A 26,084-nucleotide genomic window follows, 5' to 3' on the forward strand; every position below is an offset into this window, starting at 1 on the left:
GTTTCCTGGAAGGCGGCGGGGCTGAATGAGAGGCCACGCGAGCGAGTCCGTCCTCGCGGCGCGTGGGCGACGTCGTCCGAAAATCGGGAGTAGGCCGAAATTTCGTGGACGCGCGCGCGGGCGGGAGAGAAAGAGCGAGCGAGCGCGCGCGCGCGCCTCGAGTGGCAGTCGGCCACCGGCGAACGGGCGGCGAGTTTGTCAGTCTCGCGCTGGCGCGTCGACCGTGAGCATTTGGACAGTTCGGCGCGTATCGCCTGGCGAGAGGCCGTGGAGTGAGTGCGCCGACCAGGCGCTGCAGTCGCCCACGCGTTTGCATACCGAGCGCGCGTAGTAAACATTCGCGATTTTTGCCCGCGAGTGAACCTTCTCCTTTCTCGTTCTTCTTGGCGTCTTATTCTTCCTTCTTCTTCCTCTTCTATTATTATTTTTCTTCTTTCATTATGCTGTGTTTGATTTTCTCGAAGAAAGTGCGAAGGACGATGCTTTTGTCGCGACTAGCCGTTTGAACCGTTGCCACACACTCGCGGTAAGGTCTCTCAGCCTTCGATTTCCCTAGTCGCGAACAATCACCGCCAGCTCGACTAGCCTTTTTCAACGATAATCCACGTAGAAAAGACGGTGTTGTTCTCGATGCGCGAGTGTGTGAAATCATTTTGGCTCTGCGGCCAGTAAGAGAAAGAGAGAGAGAGAGAAGCTACTCGCCCGCTATTTTGGTCTCGTCGCGAGCGAAGCGCAAGCGAGCGAGAGGCTCGGTTTTCGCCGGCCGACGCCTGTGTGCATTGCGCGGCAAGCCCAGCGAACGACCTTGTAACATTTACGCGACGGCGGTGCATCACAAAGAGAAGCCCAGATGGAAGAAAACGAGCGAGACAAATACGCGCGAGGGGACGAAGGATACGCGACACGTGCGCGCGTCGAACCACCTCGGCTCTGTCGCTCGCGCTCCTTTTTCTTTTCGGCTGATCGCAAGAAGTGCGCGAACGACGATCAGTTTGGAATTCGGATCTCTGCGCAATTTCCTCCCGTCTGCTGCTCGCGGAAGTCTGCGAGACTGTTTTCGTTCGTTTGCTCCGGTTGAGCTTTCTTCTATAGCGCTAAGCCGGCTACGGAAACTTTTGTCGATGCTAACATTAACGAGTCTTGTAAGCTTGTTTCGGAATCTCGGGAGCTCGCTTTTCGTAAACAAATCCAACGTCTTTTTCCGACCGAGCTGTCTCTCGTAAGCGAAATATTGGTAACGATAATTTATTTACACTGACTAGAACCGATGCTTCTTTTCCTTTTCCAAGCTCAGCTATTGAACATTTTTTGAGAAAAGCGGGGTAATTGAGAATAATTAGAAAATACGTCTTGACAGCCAAAAGTCGCGGTTTGTGAATCACCCTTGGTTTCTTCTAAGAAGCATCATTCATCAAACTAAACTAGAACTGGGTTTCAGTCTTATATAGCCGTCCACCTGAGTCAAATACAATTACTGCGTGCGCGGCTTGCTCGCCTTCTCGAGAAAAACAATACAAAATGGTGAACTCGAAAAAAAAAAGCAATTGGTCGTACAACATATAAAAATGGCCGAACGCTAAAAGCAATCCAATGTATAATTTATTTTTAATTGCGAAGTAACTCAAAGACGGGTAATAAAAAAGCCTCGTTCTTCAGATTATTACGTTACTCACGGATACAACTCAATCATTTTTCTCTTGCACATCTTGGATGCACTTATCTCGACAAAAATCAAGCGCTTCGCAACGCTCGCGATCTCTGTCAAGTTCGCCGCATAAATACGACCCAGCGAAGGTCGTGAATTCGCGCAAAAGTGTGAATTGACGGCTGTATTGGCGAAAAAGAAATGGTAAAACAGGTTGCCGCGTCGCTTTTTGGTGTTCTATTTTCACGTCGATGACGCAGCTTCCTGTTTTCCCGCGCGAAGCTTGCGAAATTCTCCGTCTCGCGTGTAAGCATTTTCTCTGTTCGAAGGCTCATAACTCGAAAATAGCCGCGCGGTCCATTTATAAAAGAAAAAAGCAAAAGAAAAAGAAGGAAGAAAAGACAAAAAAATCGAGGAGCGAGAGAAACGAGGAAAGAAACGAGTCCACGACGAAAGCCTTTTCTTTCCCTTGGCTCCGATAAACGTTATTTTGGCGACGCCGTCGTAACGGGAGGAGCGCGCTTCTAATTAGGGCGTTTCAAATTTTTTCTTGGCTATGGTGGTCGGGTATTCGTTGTCAGCCCAGTTTTCGCGGGCAATTTCGCGGCGCCTCTGACATTTCGCAATCGCACGCGCGCCCTCGGCTGCGTCGCATCGGAAATCCCGAGTCTGCTCACGATAAAGTCTTGCAATTTGCAGCTAGCTGAAAAATGGCGGGTCGAAGAGCCACCTCGACCAGCAACCTCGACAGCAATTTAGGTAAGGTGCCTGCAGTGTTATACTCTTCTCCGATCGTTCGTTCGATCGTTAACCGGGCTAAAACACGCGGTGCGCTGGTCATTGCAGACGCGTTGCTGGACGATCTCCAGACGAGCATCTCGACTGGCAACAGTAGCAGCAGGCATCGCGTGCATCAGTCGAGCAGTACGCCGCAGCACAGCACAACGAGGATCGTGGAGACTAGCCACAGGTAGCGCACTCATTGGCGATCGATATGTTTACGTAAGCAGCTGCACGCTGTTACTAACTGTGACTAATTGCCATTCTCATATCGTTACGAGAAGAGCTACTTTTTGCCGTGTTACTCTTGTCCTCTCGACTAATGTCACGACTTGACGATCGCATTAATACACCTTGTGCCGATATTGACGCCCAACAATTTGCAAATGCATGGACAACGGTCATCAAACGCTTCGACGAAACACTCGCGTTCCCAAGTAAATTTGCTCGATACACATCGATTTTCATGCTGAATAGCGAACGAGCGCATTACGGAATCGTCTCCTCCCGCTCATTAGCATGTTATTACACGGCAACAGAATAGCAATCATGCAAAACGTTCACCTTGAATTCCTCTCTGTTTTTCCATCTGTTCGCAGCAGCAGAAAATCGCCGCTGAGGTCGATGTCACCGGCATTGCACACGACATCGTCGCCCTCGGGATCGGGAGCTCGCGAGGTCACCGTTGAGAAATATGTCAGCACTGGACCTGCCGGTACCGCGTCCGGTATTCCCGGCCTTGAAATGCTCGACAAGGAGCTTGCCGACGTTAGTATTTCTTTATCTTCTTTCTCGCAGTCGCCGTTGTGCTTCGGTCGATTTAACTTTTATACACTTGGCTTTTTATTTATTGGTTCTCATCTTATCCGATGTGTTTTCATTGAGCAAAGTCAAGTTCGTATAAGAGAAACAATGACAAGGTTCTTCTCAAGCTTGCATGAGAGATGAATTTGTATCAATGGAAGATATTGCAATTGTATAGTTTATATCCGTAGACGAGCGACTTTTTATTATTGGCGTTAGGAATTCGTGAAACCCTTGAATTGAGAGCGAAGAAAGCTCTATTAGTATCCACCGAAATACTGCTTACGCCTTACGCATGGGGCTTCTATAAATGTCGTATACAGCAATATCGATATTCTCGTCAGATTAAAAAAAATAGCAGCTCAAGGTTATCGGATACGCCCACGCGGGAGAAAGAATTTATCGTGATATTTGCACGATCACCGCTGGAGCACACCGGTTCGCCGTTGGATTGCAAAATCTTTTCTTTTTCCTTTTTTCTTTTTTACGTTACGGACGTCGTATCAATGCGATCATTACGCGTGCTTCGAGAAGGCAACGGGTCGTCGTTTGGATCTGCATCCGTTGCGGGAAGAAGCAAGGAGGAAATCAAACGTAACCCACGCGCGAGAATTGGCTCGATAGAATGCGCGCCGACTAAAAACGTACGCGGAACGAGCAAGTTCGAAAGCCGACGCACGAAGCGCGCATCTGAAAAAAATGGCAGGCGAACGATTAATGAATTCCGATGAAGAACAACGTTAAAACGGCAGGTTGGCCCAAATATGGAATCGCGCGTACGTATACGTCTCCCACGTGCGACCCACACACGTGAAAACGCATCACCTGGAGCTCATAACTCGCGATCTCGCGCGGCCAGTCGAGTCTCGCGCGTCGCGGTGCAGCTGCGTTATCTCGTTCTCCTTCTTGTCCGCTGCCAGCGCGCCGTGCTCGGGTTCGATATGGGCAAGTTTTGGCGATCGAAATCAGCTCGCAGCAAAGGAAAAGTTACGACGCCATTGTATGCGCTTTCCGTGTGCGTGGGCGATGCGACCACGATTAGCGAGCTTTTCACGCCGCAAGTGCTTATGAATATTTCGAGTTCCGCTGAGGCGTGCTAATTCGTCGTTCGGCTCCTTCTCTTTTCGGGCCTCGACGTATTCTAAAACAAGCCACGCACGCAGCGAGAAAAATAATAACGACGCATGTGGTGATTTTATATGGAGCGACAAACAAAATTGAAATAAACTTTGAATAATGCTTTCGATCGGCTTAAAAATATGCTGCCTTTGAATCGATTAAGGATCAGTGACTCAGTTCGTTTTGTTTTGGGTCTTGTGAGATTTACTAATTTATTTTTATAGGGTTACGAATATTTTTTTTGGCTCTTCACTGAGACTTTCTACATGTTTGAATCTGATACAAAGTAATTGATTTCAATTTTCTTTTTTGATTGTTTATATAACTTACAATTCATTTAATTTTCAAGACTTTTTGGATGTTTAATTAAAAGTAACAATTGGTTGCGGAAACATTATTTTATTTTCACTATCGGAACGATAAACAAGTTTATTAAATCGTACAAATTTACGTTCAAATAGAATGTAGCGAAGAAAAACCACTAATACACGAGACATAAAGTGAAATAATATTGTAATATTTTTATATTTTTACGTTTTTTAATTTTTCTAATGCAAGCGCTGATTGCAAGCAAAGTTACCATACGGTGATATTTAAAAAATAGAAAAGATACAGCAAAAGAAACATTTCTGCAAGAAAAGACATTAATATATATCATACTTGTATATATAAAAATCAGAGTGTAGCCAAGTCTAGGTTGAAGTATACGTAGGTGAATCATATAAATACATTTTTGAGACTTTTTTGTGCGCAATATTCATTCATAATATTGCAATCTCATAGACTGCATAGCAATAAATTCCATTGACTATCGAGCCAGGAACAGATTTAATCGGCAGCTGACTCGTGGCTTCCGTAAAAAATCAAAGCACTGGCGAAAATGAAAAATGCACGTCAGTATAAATAACAGCTCGGTTACGTCAGCACTGCAGCGTGACACGAAACAAAAGCACAAAACAACATGCAAAGCAGCATCCGACCTCGCAATCCGACGTATACGTGTGTTTGAAGTCTTAAATAAATTTCAGGTCCAGCCAGGTCAAAGCAAGACGGTTGCCTACAAGCAGGTGTCGTACCATTACGACAAGTCGCAGGAAGGAAAGGATCTCGGTAAGTGTATGCAACGCGCAGCGACGGCGCCGCCTTTTACGGACGCGACCTTGTCATATCTCCGCTCATTTTTTCTTCTTCTTTCTCTCTCGCGTTGCAGAGCCGTGGGTGAAAACTGACAAAATCAGCAAGAATGACGCGTCTATCGTGTGAGTGTCCCTTACTTTCTCTCGAAGACGTCGGAGCTGATGATCAGTTGTGAACGCTTTTTATTTTGCTCTTTTAGCGATGACTTCTGCGAGAGGACCTTCAATCAGACTAGTTCGTCGAGGCCTGTGCGCGATGTTACGGATTACGGCAAGACTAATCAAGAAATCGTGAGTTTTGCTTTCTGTATCCTATTATATATAATTACGTGTGGTCATTTCTGAAAGCAAGCGTTTGAAATTACTATTTAGTTTTCTTTATTTTTTTATATGATCGTATGTGGTTAGCTCTACAGATATGTTGTTTTTTTATTGTTACAGCTGTTATTTATTTTTACAATTGTCCACTATAATCATGAAAATTACCAACTCTTCGCCAATAACTTGTTACACTTAATTTCAATTATTCGTTACCGTTTCGTGGAATCCGATTATTAAACCTTCATTGAGAAAAACATACATATGCTGCAGAAAGATCACACATTAGGTAAAATATAATATGTAAAATAATAAACGCACGAATGTATTTGTACGTCGAGAACAGATCTACAAAGCGGACGTATCATCAAAGACGATCCCGGTGGTGCAGCCAGTGAGCACGGAGAGCCGATCGACCGAGCGAGACTTCAAATATGTCAAAGAGACAAGTCGGACATTTACCATTACTAGATCGTATTAACACAATCAGTCACATAGATACATATGCACACATACATATATATATATATATATATATATCAATATATATTTAATCTCCGTTGTTAAATTTTTGTTTTGTTGTTTCGCAATATCTCTTTAAAAAAGAAGCCAAAGAATAAACGCTCACATCAAAGACAACACGAACGTTCGTTCATTTCTTGCTTGAAAAAATTATAACTGCTGATAGTGACTGAGAGGAACGAAGCGCGATTGATATTGGGGTTCTATATAAGAGCATTCCTCGCAATCAGGTTATCACACAGAGCCAAGCCCGATCTCGCCGCGGAAGAACATCAAGACGGTGCGCACCGACGAGACTGAGGAGTTGACCAACGTCGAGTACATTCCCGCGTCGACGCCCATACAGATACCTGAGCCTGGACCTAACACCAAAGTCACCACTACCATCAAGACTTACACTTACGAGGTACCCAGGACCCCGATCACCACCACCACCACCAGTACTACTTCCACTCTGAACAAGAACCTCGAGAAATCTATCAGTTATACGTCGTCCTTGCCGAGGGAACATGTTCCAGAGAAGACTCTCGTTCACCACGTGAGTTTTTTCAGTACAGTGCGATCCATGACGATTGTCAACTCGTTACGAATTACTAGCGATCGACTCGGCAATTTTACTCCTTCAAAATTGTTCGTTCGACTTCGCAAAGTTTTTTTATAACGTTCTCTTTTTCTCAATTTTCACGTTCTTCATTTCGCATCCGTCTGAATTAAGTGCGATTAAGCAGTCTACTATTAGAATCAAATAAATTAAATTATGTAAATGTAATTTATTATTATACGATATGCAACTTTGTTTGGATGCTAAGCTCGAGCGCGTGAACTGAATTTTGATCAAGCGTGCATGGTTGGGTATTTCGACTTTTCATTATGAGAGCAGCATCAGTGCTTTAAATCCGACATGCGGATGGTTTGCAAGTTTTTCAAACGACAACTACAACGGAAGGTTGATCGGAACAAAAAAACAAGCGATCGACGAGAGCTTATGTCATAAAAATTTATAGCCGGAACGCGAGGTGTACGGCGTCCTCCCACCGCGCGAGCGCAACGCATCGAAAAGACGTGAAATGCAAAGCAGAAACGCGACGGACGAGCGCGTAGCCCGCTTGGCGCGAGCCTCGTCACTGTCGATTTGGCAGCGCTCTCGCGAGCGCGCGCGCACCGTTATTAATATCAGACGCGATGCATCGTTGGCAGATCGAGGAGCGGCAGCGAGGCGTGCGCGAGTACGTGCCGTCGCCGTCGCCTACCTCGAGCCGCGTGCACCGCGAGCAGAAGATTTTCGTGGAGGAGCGACGCGGCTACCGCGCGCCGTCGCCGCCGCCACCGGTCACCACCAGCAGCACGCTCACGCGCAGCGAGAAGTACCTGCAGGAGAGTCGGAGCAACGGCTACGGACCGTCGCCGTCGCCGGGGATCGACTATCCGGATCACGCAGTTTCACGCACCACCGAGCGCGTCGTTTACTCGAGCGAGCCACCGATCGGGAGACCGATTCCCGTCGAGACCACTGGCAACACGACGAGGACGGTCAAGCAATACGAGGAGCATTACGCGAGTGGCGCGAGGCCGCCGAAGCCGACCTATTACCCAAGCAATGAGACTCACACTAGTACCACTCATGTCTACAAGCAGTATGAGGAGTCCAATCTTATGCCGAAACCTTTCCCTACCAGCGAAAGACCCGTTAGTCCAAGGCAAGAGCCACCCAAGAGGATCGAGGATCTTATGTCGTCGTTCTCCGAGTCGAAGGTGGGCTTTCTATGATAATTTGTCTTATTAGTGCCCGAAAGGATCAAGCACATTTTCGCGTTTTGAAAGCCTTTTAATTCATTCATTTAAAACGTTCGATTGCTTTTTCTCAATAGCCACCTTGCTGCCAAGTTAGAACGTGTCAAGCGTATCGGGATGATGGTGCCCTGTGCACGTTTGTATGTACGCATGTTTCCCCAAATAACTATATGAGACGGCCGAACCGAATGTCATTTTTATTTTTCTGACGTTACATCAAAATATTTTTATTTATTGTTGACTTACAAAAAAATATGTACAAAACAGGGATATGTGTTTTGAGTGGATACCCTAATAATCGTAGACCCTTGTTCATAAAAATTGGCTTTCACCCTGACTGAAAACAATATCATACTGTACCTTTACATAATTAAATCAATCATCCGATCTTAAAATTTTCATCCTTGACCGTAACAGCCGTCGCTTACGTCTAATAAACCTTCACTCAGACAAAATGAAACGCGACATCAAGGCCCAACAAAAGTTCCATCACCATAGTCAAACAGAGACACGTTGTATGAAAAGACGCCATAATACAACATTGCCAAAAGCGTCGATTGTGTATTATAAGTATAGCGATGACGTATATAAAATACGCGTGTGGGTGCCCATATTTGCAGGAGGTGGTCGAGGTCATGGAGAAGCGTGACCAAAGAAAGGGAGTCGACTTCGTACCTCACTCGCCACCGATAGTCCAGAGTAAGAATATAGCAGGGCCACCTGTGTATTATCCACCAGGTTCCGCCGAGTTCAAGAAGAGAGAAGAACATATGGTCGCTATGTCGGCCAAGGGTGGTGGAGTAAGTCTTAACTTTCTTTATTTTTTTACTTGATCGGACACGACGATATTAATTGTTTTGTTCATTCGCAGGAGGGTTGGCAAAAGGAAGAATCTATGTCCGCAATGTCTAAACGAAGCGTAAGTTTATTTTTTAATTTTAAGCCTACAGTCTTCTGCGATAGTCAATTTGATCTTTTTGTTTTTACAAATTTGCAAACAAAAGTAACAAACATTATTACAAATATTTATGCTTGAAAAACAATTAAAATCTAAAGTTTAATTAACATTGAAATGAACATTAGTTCTTTAGAATCAAAGAAATAGGTTTTCCATCAAGTTTTGCGTCTCAGAGACTGAAATTGTTTTGTGTCAGAATGACTCATACCCTACCTTGAGAGTCAATTATTCACTCCAAATCCCGATTTGGCGATGTCAATACGTTATTTTGATTTTTATTATTGGTCCATAACAAATGTTTATTTCCGTTTGATAATCGTTTTTTAAAAATAAATCTAACAATATTAATTTAAATGAAATGTAGAATATTTCAATTTTGTTTTTTTTGTTGTTTATTCAATAAAATCAATCTGTCTATTTCTCATCGGAATGAAACTGAAACGGAGTATAACAAACTTCAAAAATGCAATATCATTGAAAGATTCAATTATTTTAAAAATTTTCAATGAAAACCTATGTTTAAGAAGAAATCATCGATTTGTAGGGAGGATGGGAGAAAAAGCGAGCAGCATGGGAGTACGGAGGCTCAGAACGACACGAGGAGAAAACGAAATCGAAAAAAGCCGTGGTACCAATGTGCTTACCACTCTGTTGTGCCTTGCCATGCGTCATCATGTAATTGTTGTGACGATAGAAAAATAAAAACGCTTTTTTTTTCGAGGTATACTCTTGCTCCTAAGCGAATGAGATAAATACGAAATAACGTTCAGTCTGAACCTTGTATGCCATATGCCGTAGTTGTATACACAGTTAATAGAACATCTGAGTTCTATGTCTTAATTAACTTAAATGTGAACCCTGTCAATGTCGTCTTCTAATCAATTTTTTTTCTGTTCTTCTTTTTATTCGATATTATGCTTTTGTGTAATAATAACGACATTATGCGAGAGATTAATCATACAATATATAGTATAGCATAGAATATAGTCCAAATAGATATACAATAACTTTGTTATAAACCTTTAAATAAAATGGATAATTTAGAAAATAAATTTTCATTTTGTTCTATTGACAATAAGATATTCATAACAATAATAAACAAAACAAAACAAGAAAAAATCACAATGTATACTCTAAGGCACAATTGTTATTCTTAGTAAGACTATTAAATAATGTACATAATTACAATATCATATAATAAATGTCATGAATCACTTTTTACATTGTGTATAAATTAATTGTCGCTAGATAGATCAACAATAATCATTCACTCGAACTTCAATAAACATAAATTGCATAGACAGCAGTTACACAGAAAATTGTGTCCTGAAAGTATACAACGGTTATTAATAATTGTAAATCATAATGTAAACATAAAAGGTAAAGTAAGTAAAACAATTTTTACATTCAAAAAGCTATCATATGCATAGCAATCTGCTTCAGCATCCCAAATACAACGAGTACCAACTTTTACACCAGCTCCTTCTCGACTTCCAACTACAACACTCACAACGTACTTGTATCTCTTGAACTCCAGTTCTACAACCATAATAAAACTATGTCAGTAAATTACTATTAAGCTAAGAAATTAAATTGAAATATATACTGACTTTTCATTTTTTCTCTGATAATATCTGCAATTTCTTTTGCCCAATTTGGAGCCTGTTCTCTGTCATACTCTTTATTTGATAACCGATCGTACAAAACATTGTGAATCACCTCTTTAGCCAACATTGGTTTGAATCTAAAATAAAAACAGTACATTAAAAATTTCCATTCAACAATTTGAATAAACACTCACTTTTCTTCAAGTTTAGGCCTTATTTGATATTTCGCCGACTCCGATTCAGCATTATCGATATTTTCCGGTGAATCATCCTCTTGTTTCGAATTACTCCGTGACTCAGGTAAATTTTCCATTACTTTTTGATAAAATAAAGCAAATTAACAGAAAATAAACATAATTTTTAACTTATAAGCGTATAATATATTTTGAGGTTAAAAGCAGGTAACCAATTGCTAAGCAGAAGTCTTTCAGGTTTCCATGGTATTTTCACGCGCGTTGTCTGGCAACAAAGTAAAATCGAACGATGAACCGTGACAACTACAAAAATATACTGACGAAGAGAGCGCCCGAACGATCAACAATATCAAACAAAAATATATTGACAGTTGACGTTTGTTTGTATAAATGTCTTCTTCGAAAAATATGCGAAAGTAAAGAGAAAGAGTGCGCTTCTGCTCTGGCCATCAGCTGTGATAAAGAAGCCGCGAAATTCGATATATTCGTCCTAAGCAGTGCTCGCAAAAAGCAAAATCAATACCCCGAAGGCCGCGGACGGTATATAGCAGTCAAGGCAAACGGAAGCGACATGATTTATCAAAAATCTTTTGGATAAGAAATGACCCATGGTAAAGGAAAAGAAAAAGCAGTCGCTTTCCATTTCCAGTTGCAGCGCAGTGATTAAACATGTTAGAGTGACCGAGTATGTGGCATAAAGGTCTTTCACCTACGCAAACCGTGGGAGTCTTGCACACTACGTACATATTGATTTTCAAATTAAATCCAGCAAACAAAAGAAACACAGTCATGGACGTTCGTGAGGAGCTAATTAACAGATTGCTGAGGATTATCGAGCAGTTTTCCCGGAAATTAAGGATTGCGGTGAGCGAAGAAAATTTTGATTGACGCTAATGAAAATTGATTGTCTTCGTTTTCTTTGTTGCACAGTTGTATCTACCCACGCTTCTGAAGCAAGATAGGTTTCGAAGGTTTTGCAAACACCACCATGTGAGGGAATTGAGGCAGTTTTACTATATCTGCGAAAGAGAAAATTTATTGAACGAGCATGTTTACCAGGCCGATCCGGAAAATGGTAAATTGAAATTGACAATCGTTACTCTCGTTTTACAACGTAAGAAAAGTACTTGTTCCTTTTCAGAATCGAGACAGATAGTTTTGTATCAAGGTGGCAATGATCAATTATTGACGTATATGCCAGCGGTGTTGGAAGTAAGTTGTATTTACTGCTTTTCCAAAAGTCTACAGTGATATTTACGACTTGAGAGTTAAGAATATGTTTTTTTCTCTCCTGTTTCCTTGAAAGACTTTGCTGCGATACGAAGATGAAATGCTGTCTATGGCGATCGATAAAGAGGACGAGGATTCCAAGAGTCGTAGAGAAACGTTAGAATGCGTACGGTCATTGCAACAAGTCGTGGAATGGCAAATGAGAATGACACCGAAACAAGTGCGCGAGCGAAAATTAGAGCTGCGAAACGCCGAAATTTTAATTGCCAGAGCTCGAGAAGACATCAAAAGTATCAGTCGACGCTTGCACGTTAATCGATATCCTAACCGAATTTAATTGGATCTTTATTTTTATTTAATTACTTTTTTTTTATTATAGAACTCCACAATGAATTTATCGACGAGGCCCAAGAACATGCTGAAACAGTGGAAAAATCACGAGAAGAAATAGAAAATCTGAATGCCATGATCGACGAGTCGAGACGAAAACACAAAAAGGAAATCGACCTTGAGACGTAAGTCGAATTAATTCACGTGAAAATGAATAATCCAACGGATTGTCAATATCATCGACATTGTTACGTTAGACAATGTTACGAGCGAAATTTGCGTGAACTGAGGGACGACGCAGCAGAAGAGGAGAATAATCTGCATAATCAAGTGAAGGCCCATGCCGCAATGCTGGACAACTTAACGATTGTTAATTTGGAGCACGAGAAATATTTGAGAAAATTGTGGTAAATTAACTGAAATTTCAGCTGCGGACATTTTGCGAACAATTTTTTTCAGAGCACTTTGGACGAAAAATTATGGCTCCAGGCTCCATTAACATACTTTGGTTTTTATAATTTATACTTTGCGAGTGCGTCATAATAGCCAGGCGCAAATAAAATGGAACGTTTTTTTCCAGTAAACACCATGTACTTCAATAACTAATATTTTGAGAGAATGCAGCTATTGCTTTAATTGAAGTTTTCCGTTAAAAGAGAAATTCGTACTCTTCGTATAGTTTCATATTTCAATCTATAGAAATTAATTGAATTGGTTTGAGAGCAATTTAAATTGGAGTATTCAAATATGTAAAGTCAAGAATATTGCACGCTGATTAAATTATTTGCTTTCAACTCTTTCATCAAAATCTAATTTTGAAGCTACCAGTGGTAGATTTTATTGAGTGATGATTTTGAAATTTCTTTTTTTAAGCGTGACTATTTATATATTCAAATATCACAAATAAACATTCGAATAACAATTTAGTATAGAAGCTGAAAAGAAAAACACAATAGCACGAAATAGCTATGATCGAGACCTAACGAAACTAAACGAGCTGAAAGAAATGTTGCAAAATGAACTAAGCGTCCTAAACCGCCAGTACGAAATTCTGAAGGTGCGCACATTAAAATTAATAACTGAACTGTGTGCTCTCCCCATCTAATAGATGCATTATTCCATTCGTCGAGTTGACTTTTAAACATTTTTTTCAGAATGAGTACGAAGTTCAAAGCGTACTATACTTGAACTTGAAGAAAGAGCGCGAACTTGCAATGATGCAAGCTTTCGCAGAGCAGCTCGACAATTTTGAGAAGAACCGTGCGGCTCGCATTATTCAAAGGACTTGGCGCGCTTATCATGAGAGAATATCTGCCAGACAGAAGAAGAAGAGAGGACGAAAGGCAAATAAATAATTCATTATCGCTGCAGAATTCACATCGACTATTCAATTTCTTTTATTTCATCAATTCATACGCGATAACTATTTTCACTGGTAAATTTTAGGCTTTGATTTGCTGTTAATTCTCGCTGGAAGTAATACATAACTCTTGATTATTTATGACCTAGACTTTACGTATACCCACCTAAGCGTACAACACGAAAGCAGACTTACCGTCATTGAATAAAAAATTACTATACGAAATGATCATAGCGCACTTAGTACTTTGAATATGTCAACGGTAGTCACACCTACATTCGTAAAGATCATTAGCTTCATACGGCGAAAACAAAATTAAAAAAAACAGTACAAAAATCTTTTTCGCGATTCTTCGAAAGCAGCTCACGTATGCAATAGCGCCTTATGGAATCGATAAGCCCGGTGGCAGTATGTGTATATCACCAGCGAAGGCGCCAGGGATACATTGAGAAAGAAAGGTCTAGCGAATGCGGCGCGTGAGCGGGAGAACTTGATTGCGGCCAAGTGATCGGCGCAACTTTATTAGCGGCTTTCCGCTTGTTAATTCGCTCGAAATATCGATCGGCATGTTCGCTGCCACTACTTTGCCGCGTCCATTGTAGAACAGCAGGATTCTATCCGCAAGCGTCTCGTTGGCTAAACTCGCAAATATCGGCCTTTTCGCACCTTTGTCCGTGCCACGCACTGTACAATAACAGTTTGCAAGTCAATTGAACTTGATTCATATTTCAAGTTTTTATAACAGACTGCGATTTTACTATCAAAATAAATTCGTCAAAATGAAAATTCCTTACGTGTAGTTATTTCTGTCCTTATGTTTAGCATCACTCTCATGGAAACCTCGGCTGGTTATAGCAATACGCAGCATATCATTTACGTTTTATCCGTGACAGCGCATGTATATCAAATTTTGCTATTTTTTTTTTGACGATGCGACGAGTTCTAAGTATTGCCTTAGAACTCGTCGCATCGTCACGAGTGGCCACTCTCTTTTTTACCGTTTTTACAGCCAAAACACACTACGACTATTGGGGAGGATGCCTCCAGAGGAAACTGCTACAGCATTTTATATAGCCGCCGTGTTAAAAGAGGTGAGCGGTATAGAAATGCTTCTGAAGCGTGCATTGCTAATGTATAGCGATCGTAGAATATACACGTGAACGTGCAATACTCTTCTACAGTCATTCAAAGCCGCCAACAGGCTTTGAAAAAGACCATGATCAATGCCATGAACTCCTTCCTTGATGACGTGTAGAGCTTTAATTTATTGTTGGTGAAAAAAAGTGACGAACTGTCTTCAATGTTGCATTGTCTAATAATGCCATTAATATAATAAAATCAGTTGTCTTTCATACAGTATTACTTGAAGGCTTGAAACATCACCGGAAAATATACATCTAAAATTTATTCAAAAATTGTTTATTTCTTTCAGAGAAATAAAGAATCATTTAAAAAAAATAAATATGTAAGATTTCACCGTGCTGTCCAACTAAACTTGAATTTGGGTAAATTGTAGTTAATTGTTCTACTAAATCAAGACTAAGCTGAAAAGGATAAATTGTAATTTACCAATTCAAAGGATTCACATTATATTGTTTCATTAAAGTGAAAAGCATAATAACGCTGATGTATATTATGAAACAACAACGGTAAGGACAGCATATGAACTAATCACTTAGTTCTTTTATATCATTTTTTTATAAAAACAATATTAAAAGGATATATATTGAAAACCATTTGATATTATTGAGAACATAGTAATGAAACAACAATGAAATAATAATGAAACGGGTTTAGTTATTGTTTTGCCCCTACACCTTCTCGCGTTTTTAGGGTACCTCATTCACCGACCTAGTAATGAAATAGAATACAACGTAAAAATATGATTTCCATACATATGAAATTTCTTTTTATATATAATTTCATTTTATCTAATTTATATAAGTCTAGGTGAAAATTCAACTTTGCATACCAAATCTAAATAACACTGCCTTCTTAAAGAAAAAGATTATAAAAACCAAGCCATCTGTTGAAAATGTTTTTCTCTCTTCGAGGTATCGAATCGATCCATTAGATACCTTTAAACAAAAGAAAGAAAGAAAGAACGAAAGCATTTTTCATCCAGTTATAATTGCACAAGACATCGCTAACGAAATATAAAAAAGAGAGATTTGTTATTAGATCAGTGTTCGCACTTTGGCGATTAATCACGCGTGCAGGATTCTCGATGAAAAAAAACTTCCCCTGATATGAGCGAATGGGTCAAAAGCCATTTGGAGGGCACACGCGTGTTCGCACACACCGGCTGTTCTCGACGCTCAACGCGCGGTCAATTTTGTGGCTCTTTTCACCTCCCTTACGTGCTCGTCATCTGTGACCATTGTTCAATTCTCTCTGCAAAAAGAGAAGGAAAAAGTCTTTACGGTCCATCGGAAATAATGATTACTGCGGCGAAAGTGTTCTCCGAGGTGTTACTTTTACTGACGGATTGAGCTTGCATGTAGATGTTATATTCTCGTTTTAATATACGAGTTGTCAATCTTGCAGGACATAAAACGAATATTCGCTCCATCGGATATCTATAGATCGAGTAGATTTTTCGGTCATCAATTCTATATATCGCTCCCATTCATTGCACGCGATCAGCAACAATGAGCTACCGAAGTCTTATCGCGTTCTCTCACGCCCAACCCTGCTTTTATTTCATTATCGATAAATTAACGTGTTTGACCGCTGGTCTACTTTCTTCGCAGCGATCGTCGTTCTCGCACGCACGCGCGCATTAATTATGTCAGCGGTCGAATCGACAACCTAGGTTTTCATTGAAAAACTCAACGATGTCTCGATGACTCGATCGCGCGTACGCGCATATAGCATTTGAAGTTTTTCGATCGCCTCTTTATAAATTGTCGTGTTAATTGAAAAAAAAACATGGGAACGGAAGCGGAAACAAACAATAACGAAAATCGGTAGATACACATACTAGACGGAAATAATCTTTAGCCTCTAGCGTAACGATAATTATAAGTTAACGCACGGCGCTATACCGTTAATACATGGCTTTTGAGTAATTCGTAATTCAGTTGTACCATTGTAAATACCTTAGTATTTGTTCTTCATTTTTTTTACCACCTTTTCGCATGGGTCTAACATTGCTTTAAAAGACACTCATACCTCAAACGAGCAATACGCATCCCTTTCAGGCAGTTCAGAATGGAAACGCACCAGGATAACGACCACAACATGTACACGCGTATATATAATGTATGCATCTCGTCTACTCGTTCTCAATACAGCTGATCATCCTGGCAAGCATTAGTAGTCTTGGCTCCTTCTCCACCGCAAATGGTGAAGAAAAGCTCTCGATAAGCACCTTTGGCCACGCACATTCACTGTACGGACATACGTACTAGTAACTCGTCGGGCAGCAAAAAGACAAAATAAAAAACGTGATCGGGACTGGAGAGCTTGCTCGACGCATGCGCCCGTCCCTAGCTGAGCCGAGCTGCTGCTGCTGCTGCTGCTGCGCTGCTGCCTTGCACAAGCCGAGATAGTGCCAGTAGCTCGGTGACAAGCGCGCGAGTGGCACGTTTCTCTCTATCTCTCTCTCTTTCTCTCTCTCTTTCTCTCTATACGTGGAACGCTCGCTGCGAAGTTCCGCTCGTCCGCACGGCACGCGCGTGTCCAAGATGAGGTGTGCGCGAGTGTCTCGCTCGGTGACGCGCCACGGCTACACGTCGCAGTCGGCGGACGCGCTGCACCGTCGCAAGTAATAAGCCACAGGTGGTCATGCGGCTTCCTCGCTCATCCTCGGGGAGTCGGCAAGCTCCGTAAGTGAGGCGCGAAAGGCCCGACGCCGCGCTCGATCGAGCGCAACCCAGCCAGCCCGCGAGACGGACGCCGAGTACTTGCCTCTTAATTATCGATTGACGAATTTTCCCTTGTTTTTTCCCTACCCTGCGCATCTGCCCAGTGTCATCCGCCTGACCCACATTCGCCGAGAGAGCTTCCGCCAAGGACAAGTATTTTCGTTGCTTGCTTGTATGGGGCAGAGTAAGGGGGATGCTGGCTAGATGAAGGGGGGGTCGTCAGAGAGAGACAGGCAAGCGTGTTTCCAAGTGCGAGGCAACCGGGGCAGCTGCGTATCATTTCTCGCTACGGTCGCCAACTGATTGACTCTCGATCCAGCGCTACGGTTCCTCGTCGGATGCTCGCGCTCGCGCGAGATTCCGCTTTGTCTTGCGGCGCTTGACTTTCACTTTTTTTCGCGCTTCGCCATCGGAAAAACCAGTCTCTTTGGCTTAAGGTTCACGCATTACTGCTTTGGTTCAGAGTCGTGTCGGTAGCACTGGCAATAGCTCCGTTCCTCGTCCGACCGTGACGCTGTGCAAATAGTTAAATACGATTGTCTCGCCGAGCATTAGCGTGAACGAGCTGCTGTCGCGTTTGCCGCTTTCGCACGTTCGCGCTTGATATTTCTCCCTCGACGCGTGATTAATCGGCTGCAGCAACGGCGTGGACTTGGCACGAAAAGTACTTTGGCGAATTCGCACCGACCCACTATCGGCAAGGTAAACGGAATACCAGACAATTAACAGGGTTGATCGTCACATTCTTGCAGTCCCGGTGCGCAGCAGTAGGCGCGAGGCAGATCTCGAGGCAGCGGCGAATTCGGCAACGAGGGGCATCGAGCGGCGGCGGCGGCGGCGGCGGTGACAGCGGCTCGTCTGGCCTGCGCACTAAAAGATCGCACGATGAGCGTGCGAATGAAGCTGAAATTCTCGTCGCCGGCGGCCGACGAGCACGACCGGACCTTCGTCGCGTCGCCGTCGACGACGTCGTCGCGGCGCGAGAGCGACGACTCCTTCGAAGAGCGCAAGCAAGCCTTCATGCAGGACGAGGAGCTCATGAGGCAGGCCAGCGACTTTGTCAGCGAGCTCATCGAGACGGCCACCGCCGAGGCTGCCAAGAGGGCCGAACAGGTGGGATTTCTCGAGCCCTCGCCTCCTCCGCGTCGGCGCTTTATTGGCTTTCCCGGTTAATTGGTTCGAATTCAGCTTCTCGAATCGCGGATCAATTCGACAACGCGATACAGCTTACAGATATTTCATTAGGTTTTCACTCGACGCTAAGGGCAAAACGTCTTATCGATTGCGCGTCTCGCCGCGATCGAATCAACAGTTAAACGCTGTTACGATCATTGATAACTATAACGAATGTAATTATCTGCTAATTCTAATCGCTCTATTGCTAGCCTTACACTTACTATCTCATTCGTCAACTTCCAACGAACGTCAACAAATTGTCAATTGAACTAAAGCCAAGCCATTGCGTTTTTATCGAGGTAAATATATGCTGATCAGTCAAATTTCAGGTATAGCATTGCCGAGTAAAACTTCAACTATAGCAATAGACTGTTCGAAACTATAAGTAAACAACAAACACAACTAAGTATTATCTAATTGAAAATGGCATTATTGTCGGCTTCGTTATTGTTACTTCTTCGAACACGCGCGCGCGCACACGACACAGGTGAATCATGCGGAAGAACGTTTTTCCAGTCAGATAAGAGATGTACTCGCCAACCCGTTGAATAAACATTGCCATTTCTGTACAAAACATTTTCGCAAGCCTCCGTGTCGCGCAACGACCATTGCGTTGCCGTGACGCACAGTGCGACGCGTTCTTTTGCACGGCCAGTGTTCAGATACGTAAATCGAATAGGCGGCGTAGTACAAGTCGAATACGAGTATCGATGATATACGAAGAGATAAATGAAAACGTCCGGCAGAGCTAATAATCATCAATTATTGCTGCCGAAGCCTTGACTCTAGCTATTTTCTCGTCAGTGTGTTTTCTGATTATCAGAGGCGGAGGAGTTTTTAACAAATAAATAGCTGCGCTCTCTGAAAACAGAACGCGTTTGAAAACAGCGAAGCAGCTCGGAATCGAGCGGAAAAACAATTTTTTTTCCTTCCGAATAAGCAGAAACGTAAAATGTGGACGAAGCATAAATACGGCTGGATGTTGCCTATCATTCTATACCTCGCCAAAGGGCACGTGATGGATTTCGGTCGAATAAGAGTATTCGAATCATAAAAGCCTCGAATTATTGCAATAATTACCAGTGTCAAAGTCGATTCGAATAGGAGTATTAAATAAACGTTCGCGTTCTTGATCATTTTAATTGGTGTTCCAACAATTCACCTCGTCTCATCATACCGTATTACGTGCACTTACGTTCCCAACCCAGGTATATTTATATAACACTCGTACATTAAATAAGAGATGTACACTTGACAGCGGTGTATTAACGATAATGAGGATTCGACCTTGTAACATTTACAGCCCATGTAAATTTGTTGGATTTCGTTAATTTTGGATTTTATTCTAACCGGCTGTGACGATCTCAGAAGGATTGAGTGATCACGCAATCTCATAATTCTTAAACGATGGTCAATTTCGAATAATTTACTTTTCTTTAAGTCGCACACAAATATTTTCTATTAATTGAAATTCCATTAATACAATTTAATGGACCTTATTGCGTATCCTGGAAAGTTTTTTTAGCATATGATATCGAAAATTTTGATACATAATCAATTTTCCAATCCCTGACCTGTACAGGTACGTAACACGATCTTAAAAAGTCCACGTGAGAAAAAAAAAATTTGTATGCAGTTTTATCTTCAGCCGAAAGTTAATCAAGAAAGAGTTTTACATTTTTTATTTAATATAAGAAGGTAAATCATAAAATTCCACTAGTATGGAAAGTTGTTAATTAAATTCAATCAGTCTTGGTAAAACTTTGACAACGTATTTCTTATTTAATTTCTATTTGACGTCATTTAAAACAAAATAAGAGTCCATGTTTACCATTAACTTTATTTACTTTTAAATTAAAGCGTCATGTTAATGTGCTTTCATAAATATTAATTAGCTTCGTCAGATGTGTAGATGCAAATTTTTATTTTTTTTTTTAATTTATTAATTTCTACTTTTATAAAACAATTGAGCAAAAATTCAACAAACTTTTAACGAGCAAATAAAATCCAACAAATTGTGAATTTTTCAAAAAATTCATTAGACATTCTGATATTTTCGTCAGCACTTTCAACGAGAGAAGATTTTAATTATATTTTAAGTCAACATCGGTATATGTATGTACTCATACGACAAATGTAATTCGTGTATATATTGAAATACCCATGCAATCAATCTCGTACGATATTTACAAATACATATTCAATGAGAATTTGTTTGTCGCCAACGCGATCTAAAATTAAAATGAAAAACGCTGATTTTATAATTTCAAATTGCACGAAATTAATAAAATATGTTTGATTACGTGAAGCATATTTATAATTTAATAATTGGGTGATTGTAAAGAAATCTAGCTCTAATAATTTAACAGCTTAAATTTCTTGGAGTAACTGGGTCAGCAAACTACTTTCTATAATTTTCTAAAGATTTCCGATTAACCGTCGGGCGAAAAAAGCGAAGGGCTAGAAATTCTCGCTTCCTATATATGTATTTTTTTCCGCGGTTGTATTATAACTATATTACGTTATCCTCAAGAGCGCTCACTCGACTTTTTTCCGCAGTTATTTCAAAAGGAAACTTTTACTTTTCAACGTCAATGTTGCCTTTTCTATTATTTCATTTAATCAAAAGTCCATCTTTGATTGATTTCAGGAGGCCAAAACCGGAGCAAACGATGAAGGTGAGTCGAGCTTTGTTTTTGAGTGTCACATGACCGATAGCGCTGTCCTGATTCGAAATGGCTTTGTGTGCATGTCGTATTTATTTGCATCTCAATACTAGATCCCAAAAAGGCCCTTGTCTTGCCTTTCTATCGTACAATAAAACATTTCATAATTTGACAAAAGTAATGATCAATTTTTTCTTTTCGAAATCTTGTGGCAGAGGCGAAATTTTAATTTTTTTTTTTTTTTTAAAGAAAGAAAATACTTTTGTCGAATTACAAGCAGAGATAAAAATTTTTCATCCTACATGTCGAAAATGATTTCTTTTTCATAATCTTTCAAATTTTCAAAGAAGCTAAAGAGCTTTTTTCTTCTTTAATTGTGAAATTGCGAGTTTTATTTCCTTAATAGTACTTGAATCTAAAAATATGAGCCAAAGCTTACAAGTTGTCCCAAGCCATAATTTTATGAAGTCTCATAAGTTAGAAATGAGCATTACATCATAGAAAATTACCGTAAGATAAATTCAATGGGAATAATTTTTAGTGAATTTCGTTATGTTATAACAAACTGCACTGAAATGAAAGTACGTTTTTTGTAAAAAGAAAGATAAAAAACTCTCGTTGAATCTCATTGCATAAAAAAGCCTTATTCGCACGAATATTTCCATCGGTAGCGTCGAAAGAGAAGCAAAGCACGCAGTAATGAAAAAAACTTAAAATTCTAGGTCAAAAATTCCGCGGCAGCCAGACGCTGGCGGGTTGGAACAACCGTGCGCGTGGCTTCTGCAATCGCGTATGGAACGCGGTGTTGCCTTGCTTCCAGAACAATGGTAAATCTTAAAAAGCTGTCGCAACTTATGTTTCTTTTTGACAGTAGCAACAGCAAACAGCACTTCCACACCTCTTGTAATATAGCAAAAAAAGAACTCCTCTTATCTCACGTACACAAAGCGTAAATATACATTTTTTTCCTCTGTTGTTCTCTTTTGTACATGTATATTATCATCGACGCGTTAGATTAAGTAGAGAACAAGCAAAACACTCACACAACAGTGCAGAAAAACTCGCGTAGAAGCTCATTTGTCTTCATGAAGCGGCCAAAGAAAAAGTAGAGCGTGTGTGTGTGTATATGTATTTGCGTCCCCATTTGCCTGCCTATCATAAATTCAGTCAACGACTCTTCGCCCGCGCCAATGTTCTTATTGCGGCACTTTACTTCATCAATTATTCTCACATCATAGCAAATACCGTAGCTATGTATTTTGTTTTTTGCGCTTTTTTTCCCCGCTCGATTTCTTTTGCTGGACAACAGTTCTTGCTCGATGTTGTGCTCAGTAGTAGCTACTTAGTGCTTTCACCAGACAATTGCCGAGGTAGAGAAGGAAATAGCAAGGATGAAAAAAAGAAACTGTGTTGTTATTGTCTTTTCTGTAGAGATACTCGCCTGGGCGCAGCCACTACGCCACCGCTTTACTCGGCCCTAAAGTGTCGTCGCCGCAGCGTGCGTACGTGTTGAGTATGCTTTATTAACAATGAAAGACAGACACGTCGACGGACGAAACGAGATTAACCGAGGAACTTGACAAGATGCAGTGTGTGTGACGTTCCTACGACTGTTGCGCAATATAACATCCTACCGTTTAGATGTCGTCGCCAAAACATTTCTTTGGGCCGTTTGGTGTGTCAACAATGGTCAGAAATGAGAGATCCACTTTCTCCAGCCCCTTTGTTTCTCGAATCCAAATGATGTGTGCGAGCGTGCAATAAGAACTAGATAATTCCATCAGGTGACCCAATTTTTCCTCGCCTTGCGCGCACACGCGCGACTCGGCAACAAATAAATAGCACTCGCAAACAATAGCCGTCAATGTTCCATCCTCCAATTCTAGCGACCCGAGATCAAAAACTTGCCTGTATACCTAAGCTTTACTATAAGCCGAAAGTCGATAGAAATCAAAGTAATAAACAATCGAAAGGAAGAGAAAGTGAGCGAGCGACCGTCAGTGTACATATAGAGGATATCGATTTCGCTAATACACACACACACACACACACACACACACACACACACACACACACACACACACACACACACACAGAATTGCTACATAAGGGGCCATGCACCTTTGACTCTCTTTCCTAATACGGTTTATAGGTTTCGGCGGGACACACACACACACACACACACACATAGACAGAGAGGGGAGCTGGCTATTATTCTTTCAATTCACGACGTCTCTTCCTTGGCCGGCCCCTGTTCTTATATACTTTGTATACGTATCCTCGGGGTAGCTGCAGCAGCAGCGCAGCACGCGAGACTATACACGCGTTTTAATAAGCCTCTCGCCGCCGGAGAGAGAAAATCAATAATTTCTACCTGGCTTTTCGCGATGTGCAGCGCGCGACCACTTTCCGTATGCTCGTTGTCGACGTCTCTCGAGAATCGGCGCTTCTTCCAGCTGCAATTTGTGTGTATATGTGTGCGTGTCTTTTTTTTTTTTTATTCAATCGACTAGCGAAATTTGTTAGAAAACTTACGCGGACACGGCCGAATGGACGTTCCCTTCTGGTTCTAGTCAGCGAAAGTTTTACGGATCGCAATGAGGAAAGTTTCGGTGCTTTTGATTACACGACGATGGAAAACTTTTCCTTTGTTATCGAAGCATAAACTGAATTATTTTGTTTTCGAAATACCGAAGCTCATATTTTTTTCTACGACAATGCCCATGGTTTCGCAGTGCTGTCATTATCGCAACAATATTCTTTTTATTCCGAATTAAACGAGTGGCGTGAACAGATCGATCGGAATAAGTATGCAATGGGAACTCGACAATGATCTCACAAGTAGGCTGTATACTTGGCTGTATACCAGCAACTACGATGTTCAGGTGGTCTTGCAATACCACTCTGTTTCTTTGCCATGTTATACTCGTTGGTTTTAGATGTGTACAAACGCGCATTATAAAATTCTAACTGTGAAAAACAAAAGCAACAAACAAGTATATAATTTCCAGCGACAATCACGTTGTAATATGGTAATAAAAGTCTCTAGTATTGGATTGTAAAGTAGATAGAATATTTTGTTACTCGATGTCGACGAATCAAACAAGAAAACGAGAAAAAAAGCAAACATAAAATGTCGTTTCATTCCGACAACTATAAATGTATGGACATAAACATTAAACATTGTTGTACAGTGTATAGCTAAATATATTTAGAAAATATGGAAAACCGCAATCTACCTGTCATTATTATTATTCCTTTTCCTTTCAAACGTCCGAGTTTCTTTCTGTGCCTCCCCGATCTCCATGAAGTTGGAAAATTCAATTATCCCGTCTTGGCAACGAACAGCAACAAGAACAGCTGTAATCCGGTCGCTATGGAAACCAACGCGCCCCAAGAATTAACCTGCGCAGCGTAGCGAAACACAGTGGTTAGCCTTGCCGACTAACAATGTTCTTTCGGTTTCCTGTTTTATTGTTCACGGTAGTGGTCCGTTGAACGCCGAACCTAAGTACGATGTACAGCAAGGAGAATTTGTTTCGTGAAATCAAGTCGGTGGATGTTCGCGAGCTGAACAAACTGATCGATCGGAAACGAAAGAGCAACGAGGAACTCAACAATGTACTGGGCGAGTTCTCCATGTTCGACGCGCCCAAAGAGATTTTCGACGAATCCAAACGCAAACTGACCAAGTACGAGCGACGACGATCTGTCATTCGAACTGGTGATATAACCGACCCTAAAATATTGCCTCGCAGGATCGCCGAGAGCCCGGCGAGAGATCGCAGAAAGGAGCGCGAGCGGACGTTCGCGAAAAATTGTTATGCGGCCTTGCGCCGCAGGCGCGAGGAGTTCCGTGAGAGATTGATTCGGGCGATAGCGAAGAAACGGGACGAACATTTGTCAGGGCAGCCAGGCAGTTTCGCGGAGAATCTGATATCCGGGCATGACACCCAGATGCTGCGATACTATCACTATGTGGCCCGCGGGATCGGCGACACACACATATCACCCATTGATCAGCGACTACTCGATGCCGTGTTGCAACTCGTGTCGGCGAAATGGAAATTGCGATTTCCCGATCTCACTAGATCGCTAGTCGTAGAGGTCAACGATAATTACAGGCTGAGCATGAAAAAGGCGGTGGTTGAATTCGTGTTGCAGGATTGCGCCGACAATGATGCTACGCAGGTCTGTTTTTTGATCGATATAATAGTATCGTCTTTTTCTACGTTCACGCGGCGTGTGGTTTTTTTGTTTTTTTTTTTTTTTTACTTTTGCAGAAACCGAGTGGAACTGTTAATCATAAAGCACCTCAGTCGGGAAGTAAATTCTGCAAAGTAAGGAAGAAACTTGAGAAGACTTTGGTACTTTATCATCCGTGCATTAGGAAGTCTTTGGACTTCTGGTATCGTGAGTTTAGGTAATGCATGAGTCATCTTTCAGTGTGCCTTTTTCTAGCTTAGTTCTCTACTGACATTATTGCAGTACGATGCGTCAAATAGATAAGCAAGCTATTATCGATTACGGCGAATCGTACGATATGTCTGACTTTGCTTACGAGTTCGAGGCGATGGTC

At 41.6% G+C, this 26,084-nt stretch overlaps 4 protein-coding genes across 12 annotated transcripts; 3 read left to right on the forward strand and 1 right to left on the reverse strand.

The window, feature by feature from the left end:
- The first annotated feature begins 169 nt into the window (after positions 1 to 169).
- On the forward strand, positions 170 to 10,184 carry LOC131670632 (uncharacterized). Of its 5 annotated transcripts, none has more exons than XM_058946362.1 (13): positions 170 to 272; positions 2,345 to 2,404; positions 2,492 to 2,615; positions 3,025 to 3,193; positions 5,377 to 5,458; positions 5,559 to 5,607; positions 5,685 to 5,775; positions 6,149 to 6,251; positions 6,555 to 6,862; positions 7,522 to 8,076; positions 8,736 to 8,915; positions 8,987 to 9,034; positions 9,618 to 10,184. In XM_058946362.1, the coding sequence occupies exons 2-13, from the start codon at positions 2,356 to 2,358 to the stop codon at positions 9,750 to 9,752; spliced, it is 1,893 nt and encodes a 630-aa protein (XP_058802345.1). In that variant the 5' UTR covers positions 170 to 272; positions 2,345 to 2,355; the 3' UTR covers positions 9,753 to 10,184. The 5 variants fall into 5 exon arrangements, with proteins under 5 accessions (XP_058802345.1, XP_058802348.1, XP_058802347.1 ...); XM_058946365.1 differs by having other exon boundaries at positions 3,028 to 3,193; XM_058946364.1 differs by having other exon boundaries at positions 178 to 223.
- A 76-nt stretch (positions 10,185 to 10,260) lies between these two features.
- On the reverse strand, positions 10,261 to 17,253 carry LOC131670633 (dynein light chain Tctex-type protein 2B-like). 5 transcript variants are annotated; one of them, XM_058946369.1, is made up of 5 exons: positions 17,020 to 17,253; positions 10,875 to 10,995; positions 10,684 to 10,817; positions 10,479 to 10,612; positions 10,261 to 10,399 (listed from the first exon to the last, which is right to left on the reverse strand). In XM_058946369.1, the coding sequence occupies exons 2-5, from the start codon at positions 10,991 to 10,993 to the stop codon at positions 10,352 to 10,354; spliced, it is 435 nt and encodes a 144-aa protein (XP_058802352.1). In that variant the 5' UTR covers positions 10,994 to 10,995; positions 17,020 to 17,253; the 3' UTR covers positions 10,261 to 10,351. The 5 variants fall into 5 exon arrangements, with proteins under 5 accessions (XP_058802352.1, XP_058802353.1, XP_058802351.1 ...); XM_058946370.1 differs by having other exon boundaries at positions 16,969 to 17,253; XM_058946368.1 differs by having other exon boundaries at positions 16,896 to 17,031.
- LOC131670613 (centrosomal protein of 128 kDa-like) lies at positions 11,562 to 15,102 on the forward strand. The gene is made up of 7 exons (XM_058946333.1): positions 11,562 to 11,738; positions 11,805 to 12,114; positions 12,200 to 12,394; positions 12,484 to 12,619; positions 12,692 to 12,841; positions 13,362 to 13,491; positions 13,589 to 15,102. Exons 1-7 carry the CDS (start codon positions 11,562 to 11,564, stop codon positions 13,787 to 13,789), a joined length of 1,299 nt encoding a protein of 432 aa, XP_058802316.1. The 3' UTR covers positions 13,790 to 15,102.
- Positions 17,254 to 17,360: 107 nt separating the features above from the next.
- Positions 17,361 to 24,733, forward strand: LOC131670635 (uncharacterized). The gene is made up of 5 exons (XM_058946373.1): positions 17,361 to 17,624; positions 18,416 to 18,776; positions 21,490 to 21,517; positions 22,228 to 22,332; positions 22,937 to 24,733. The coding sequence occupies exons 2-5, from the start codon at positions 18,549 to 18,551 to the stop codon at positions 22,984 to 22,986; spliced, it is 411 nt and encodes a 136-aa protein (XP_058802356.1). The 5' UTR covers positions 17,361 to 17,624; positions 18,416 to 18,548; the 3' UTR covers positions 22,987 to 24,733.
- The last annotated feature ends 1,351 nt before the right edge of the window (positions 24,734 to 26,084 follow it).

Source organism: Phymastichus coffea, unplaced genomic scaffold, assembly GCF_024137745.1.
Source record: "Phymastichus coffea isolate CEN01 unplaced genomic scaffold, Cenicafe_Pcof_1.1 PCOF00112, whole genome shotgun sequence".
NCBI lineage: Eukaryota > Metazoa > Arthropoda > Insecta > Hymenoptera > Eulophidae > Phymastichus > Phymastichus coffea.

What these genes read in the sequence shown, in the direction of transcription:
- LOC131670632 (XM_058946362.1), top strand. Translation starts at nt 2,356, where the DNA reads ATGGCGGGTCGAAGAGCCACCTCGACCAGCAACCTCGACAGCAATTTA. An exon ending in CGTCGTTCTCCGAGTCGAAG is followed by an intron (nt 8,077 to 8,735) that starts GTGGGCTTTCTA and finishes CCATATTTGCAG; the next exon opens with GAGGTGGTCGAGGTCATGGA. An exon ending in TGTCGGCCAAGGGTGGTGGA is followed by an intron (nt 8,916 to 8,986) that starts GTAAGTCTTAAC and finishes GTTCATTCGCAG; the next exon opens with GAGGGTTGGCAAAAGGAAGA.
- LOC131670633 (XM_058946369.1), bottom strand. Translation starts at nt 10,993, where the DNA reads ATGGAAAATTTACCTGAGTCACGGAGTAATTCGAAACAAGAGGATGAT. An exon ending in AGGCCTAAACTTGAAGAAAA is followed by an intron (nt 10,818 to 10,874) that starts GTGAGTGTTTAT and finishes TTTTTATTTTAG; the next exon opens with ATTCAAACCAATGTTGGCTA. An exon ending in CATATGATAGCTTTTTGAAT is followed by an intron (nt 10,400 to 10,478) that starts GTAAAAATTGTT and finishes GTATACTTTCAG; the next exon opens with GACACAATTTTCTGTGTAAC.
- LOC131670613 (XM_058946333.1), top strand. Translation starts at nt 11,562, where the DNA reads ATGTGGCATAAAGGTCTTTCACCTACGCAAACCGTGGGAGTCTTGCAC. An exon ending in AGCTCGAGAAGACATCAAAA is followed by an intron (nt 12,395 to 12,483) that starts GTATCAGTCGAC and finishes TTTTTATTATAG; the next exon opens with AACTCCACAATGAATTTATC. An exon ending in AAATATTTGAGAAAATTGTG is followed by an intron (nt 12,842 to 13,361) that starts GTAAATTAACTG and finishes ATAACAATTTAG; the next exon opens with TATAGAAGCTGAAAAGAAAA.
- LOC131670635 (XM_058946373.1), top strand. Translation starts at nt 18,549, where the DNA reads ATGAGCGTGCGAATGAAGCTGAAATTCTCGTCGCCGGCGGCCGACGAG. An exon ending in CTGCCAAGAGGGCCGAACAG is followed by an intron (nt 18,777 to 21,489) that starts GTGGGATTTCTC and finishes GATTGATTTCAG; the next exon opens with GAGGCCAAAACCGGAGCAAA. An exon ending in AACCGGAGCAAACGATGAAG is followed by an intron (nt 21,518 to 22,227) that starts GTGAGTCGAGCT and finishes TTAAAATTCTAG; the next exon opens with GTCAAAAATTCCGCGGCAGC.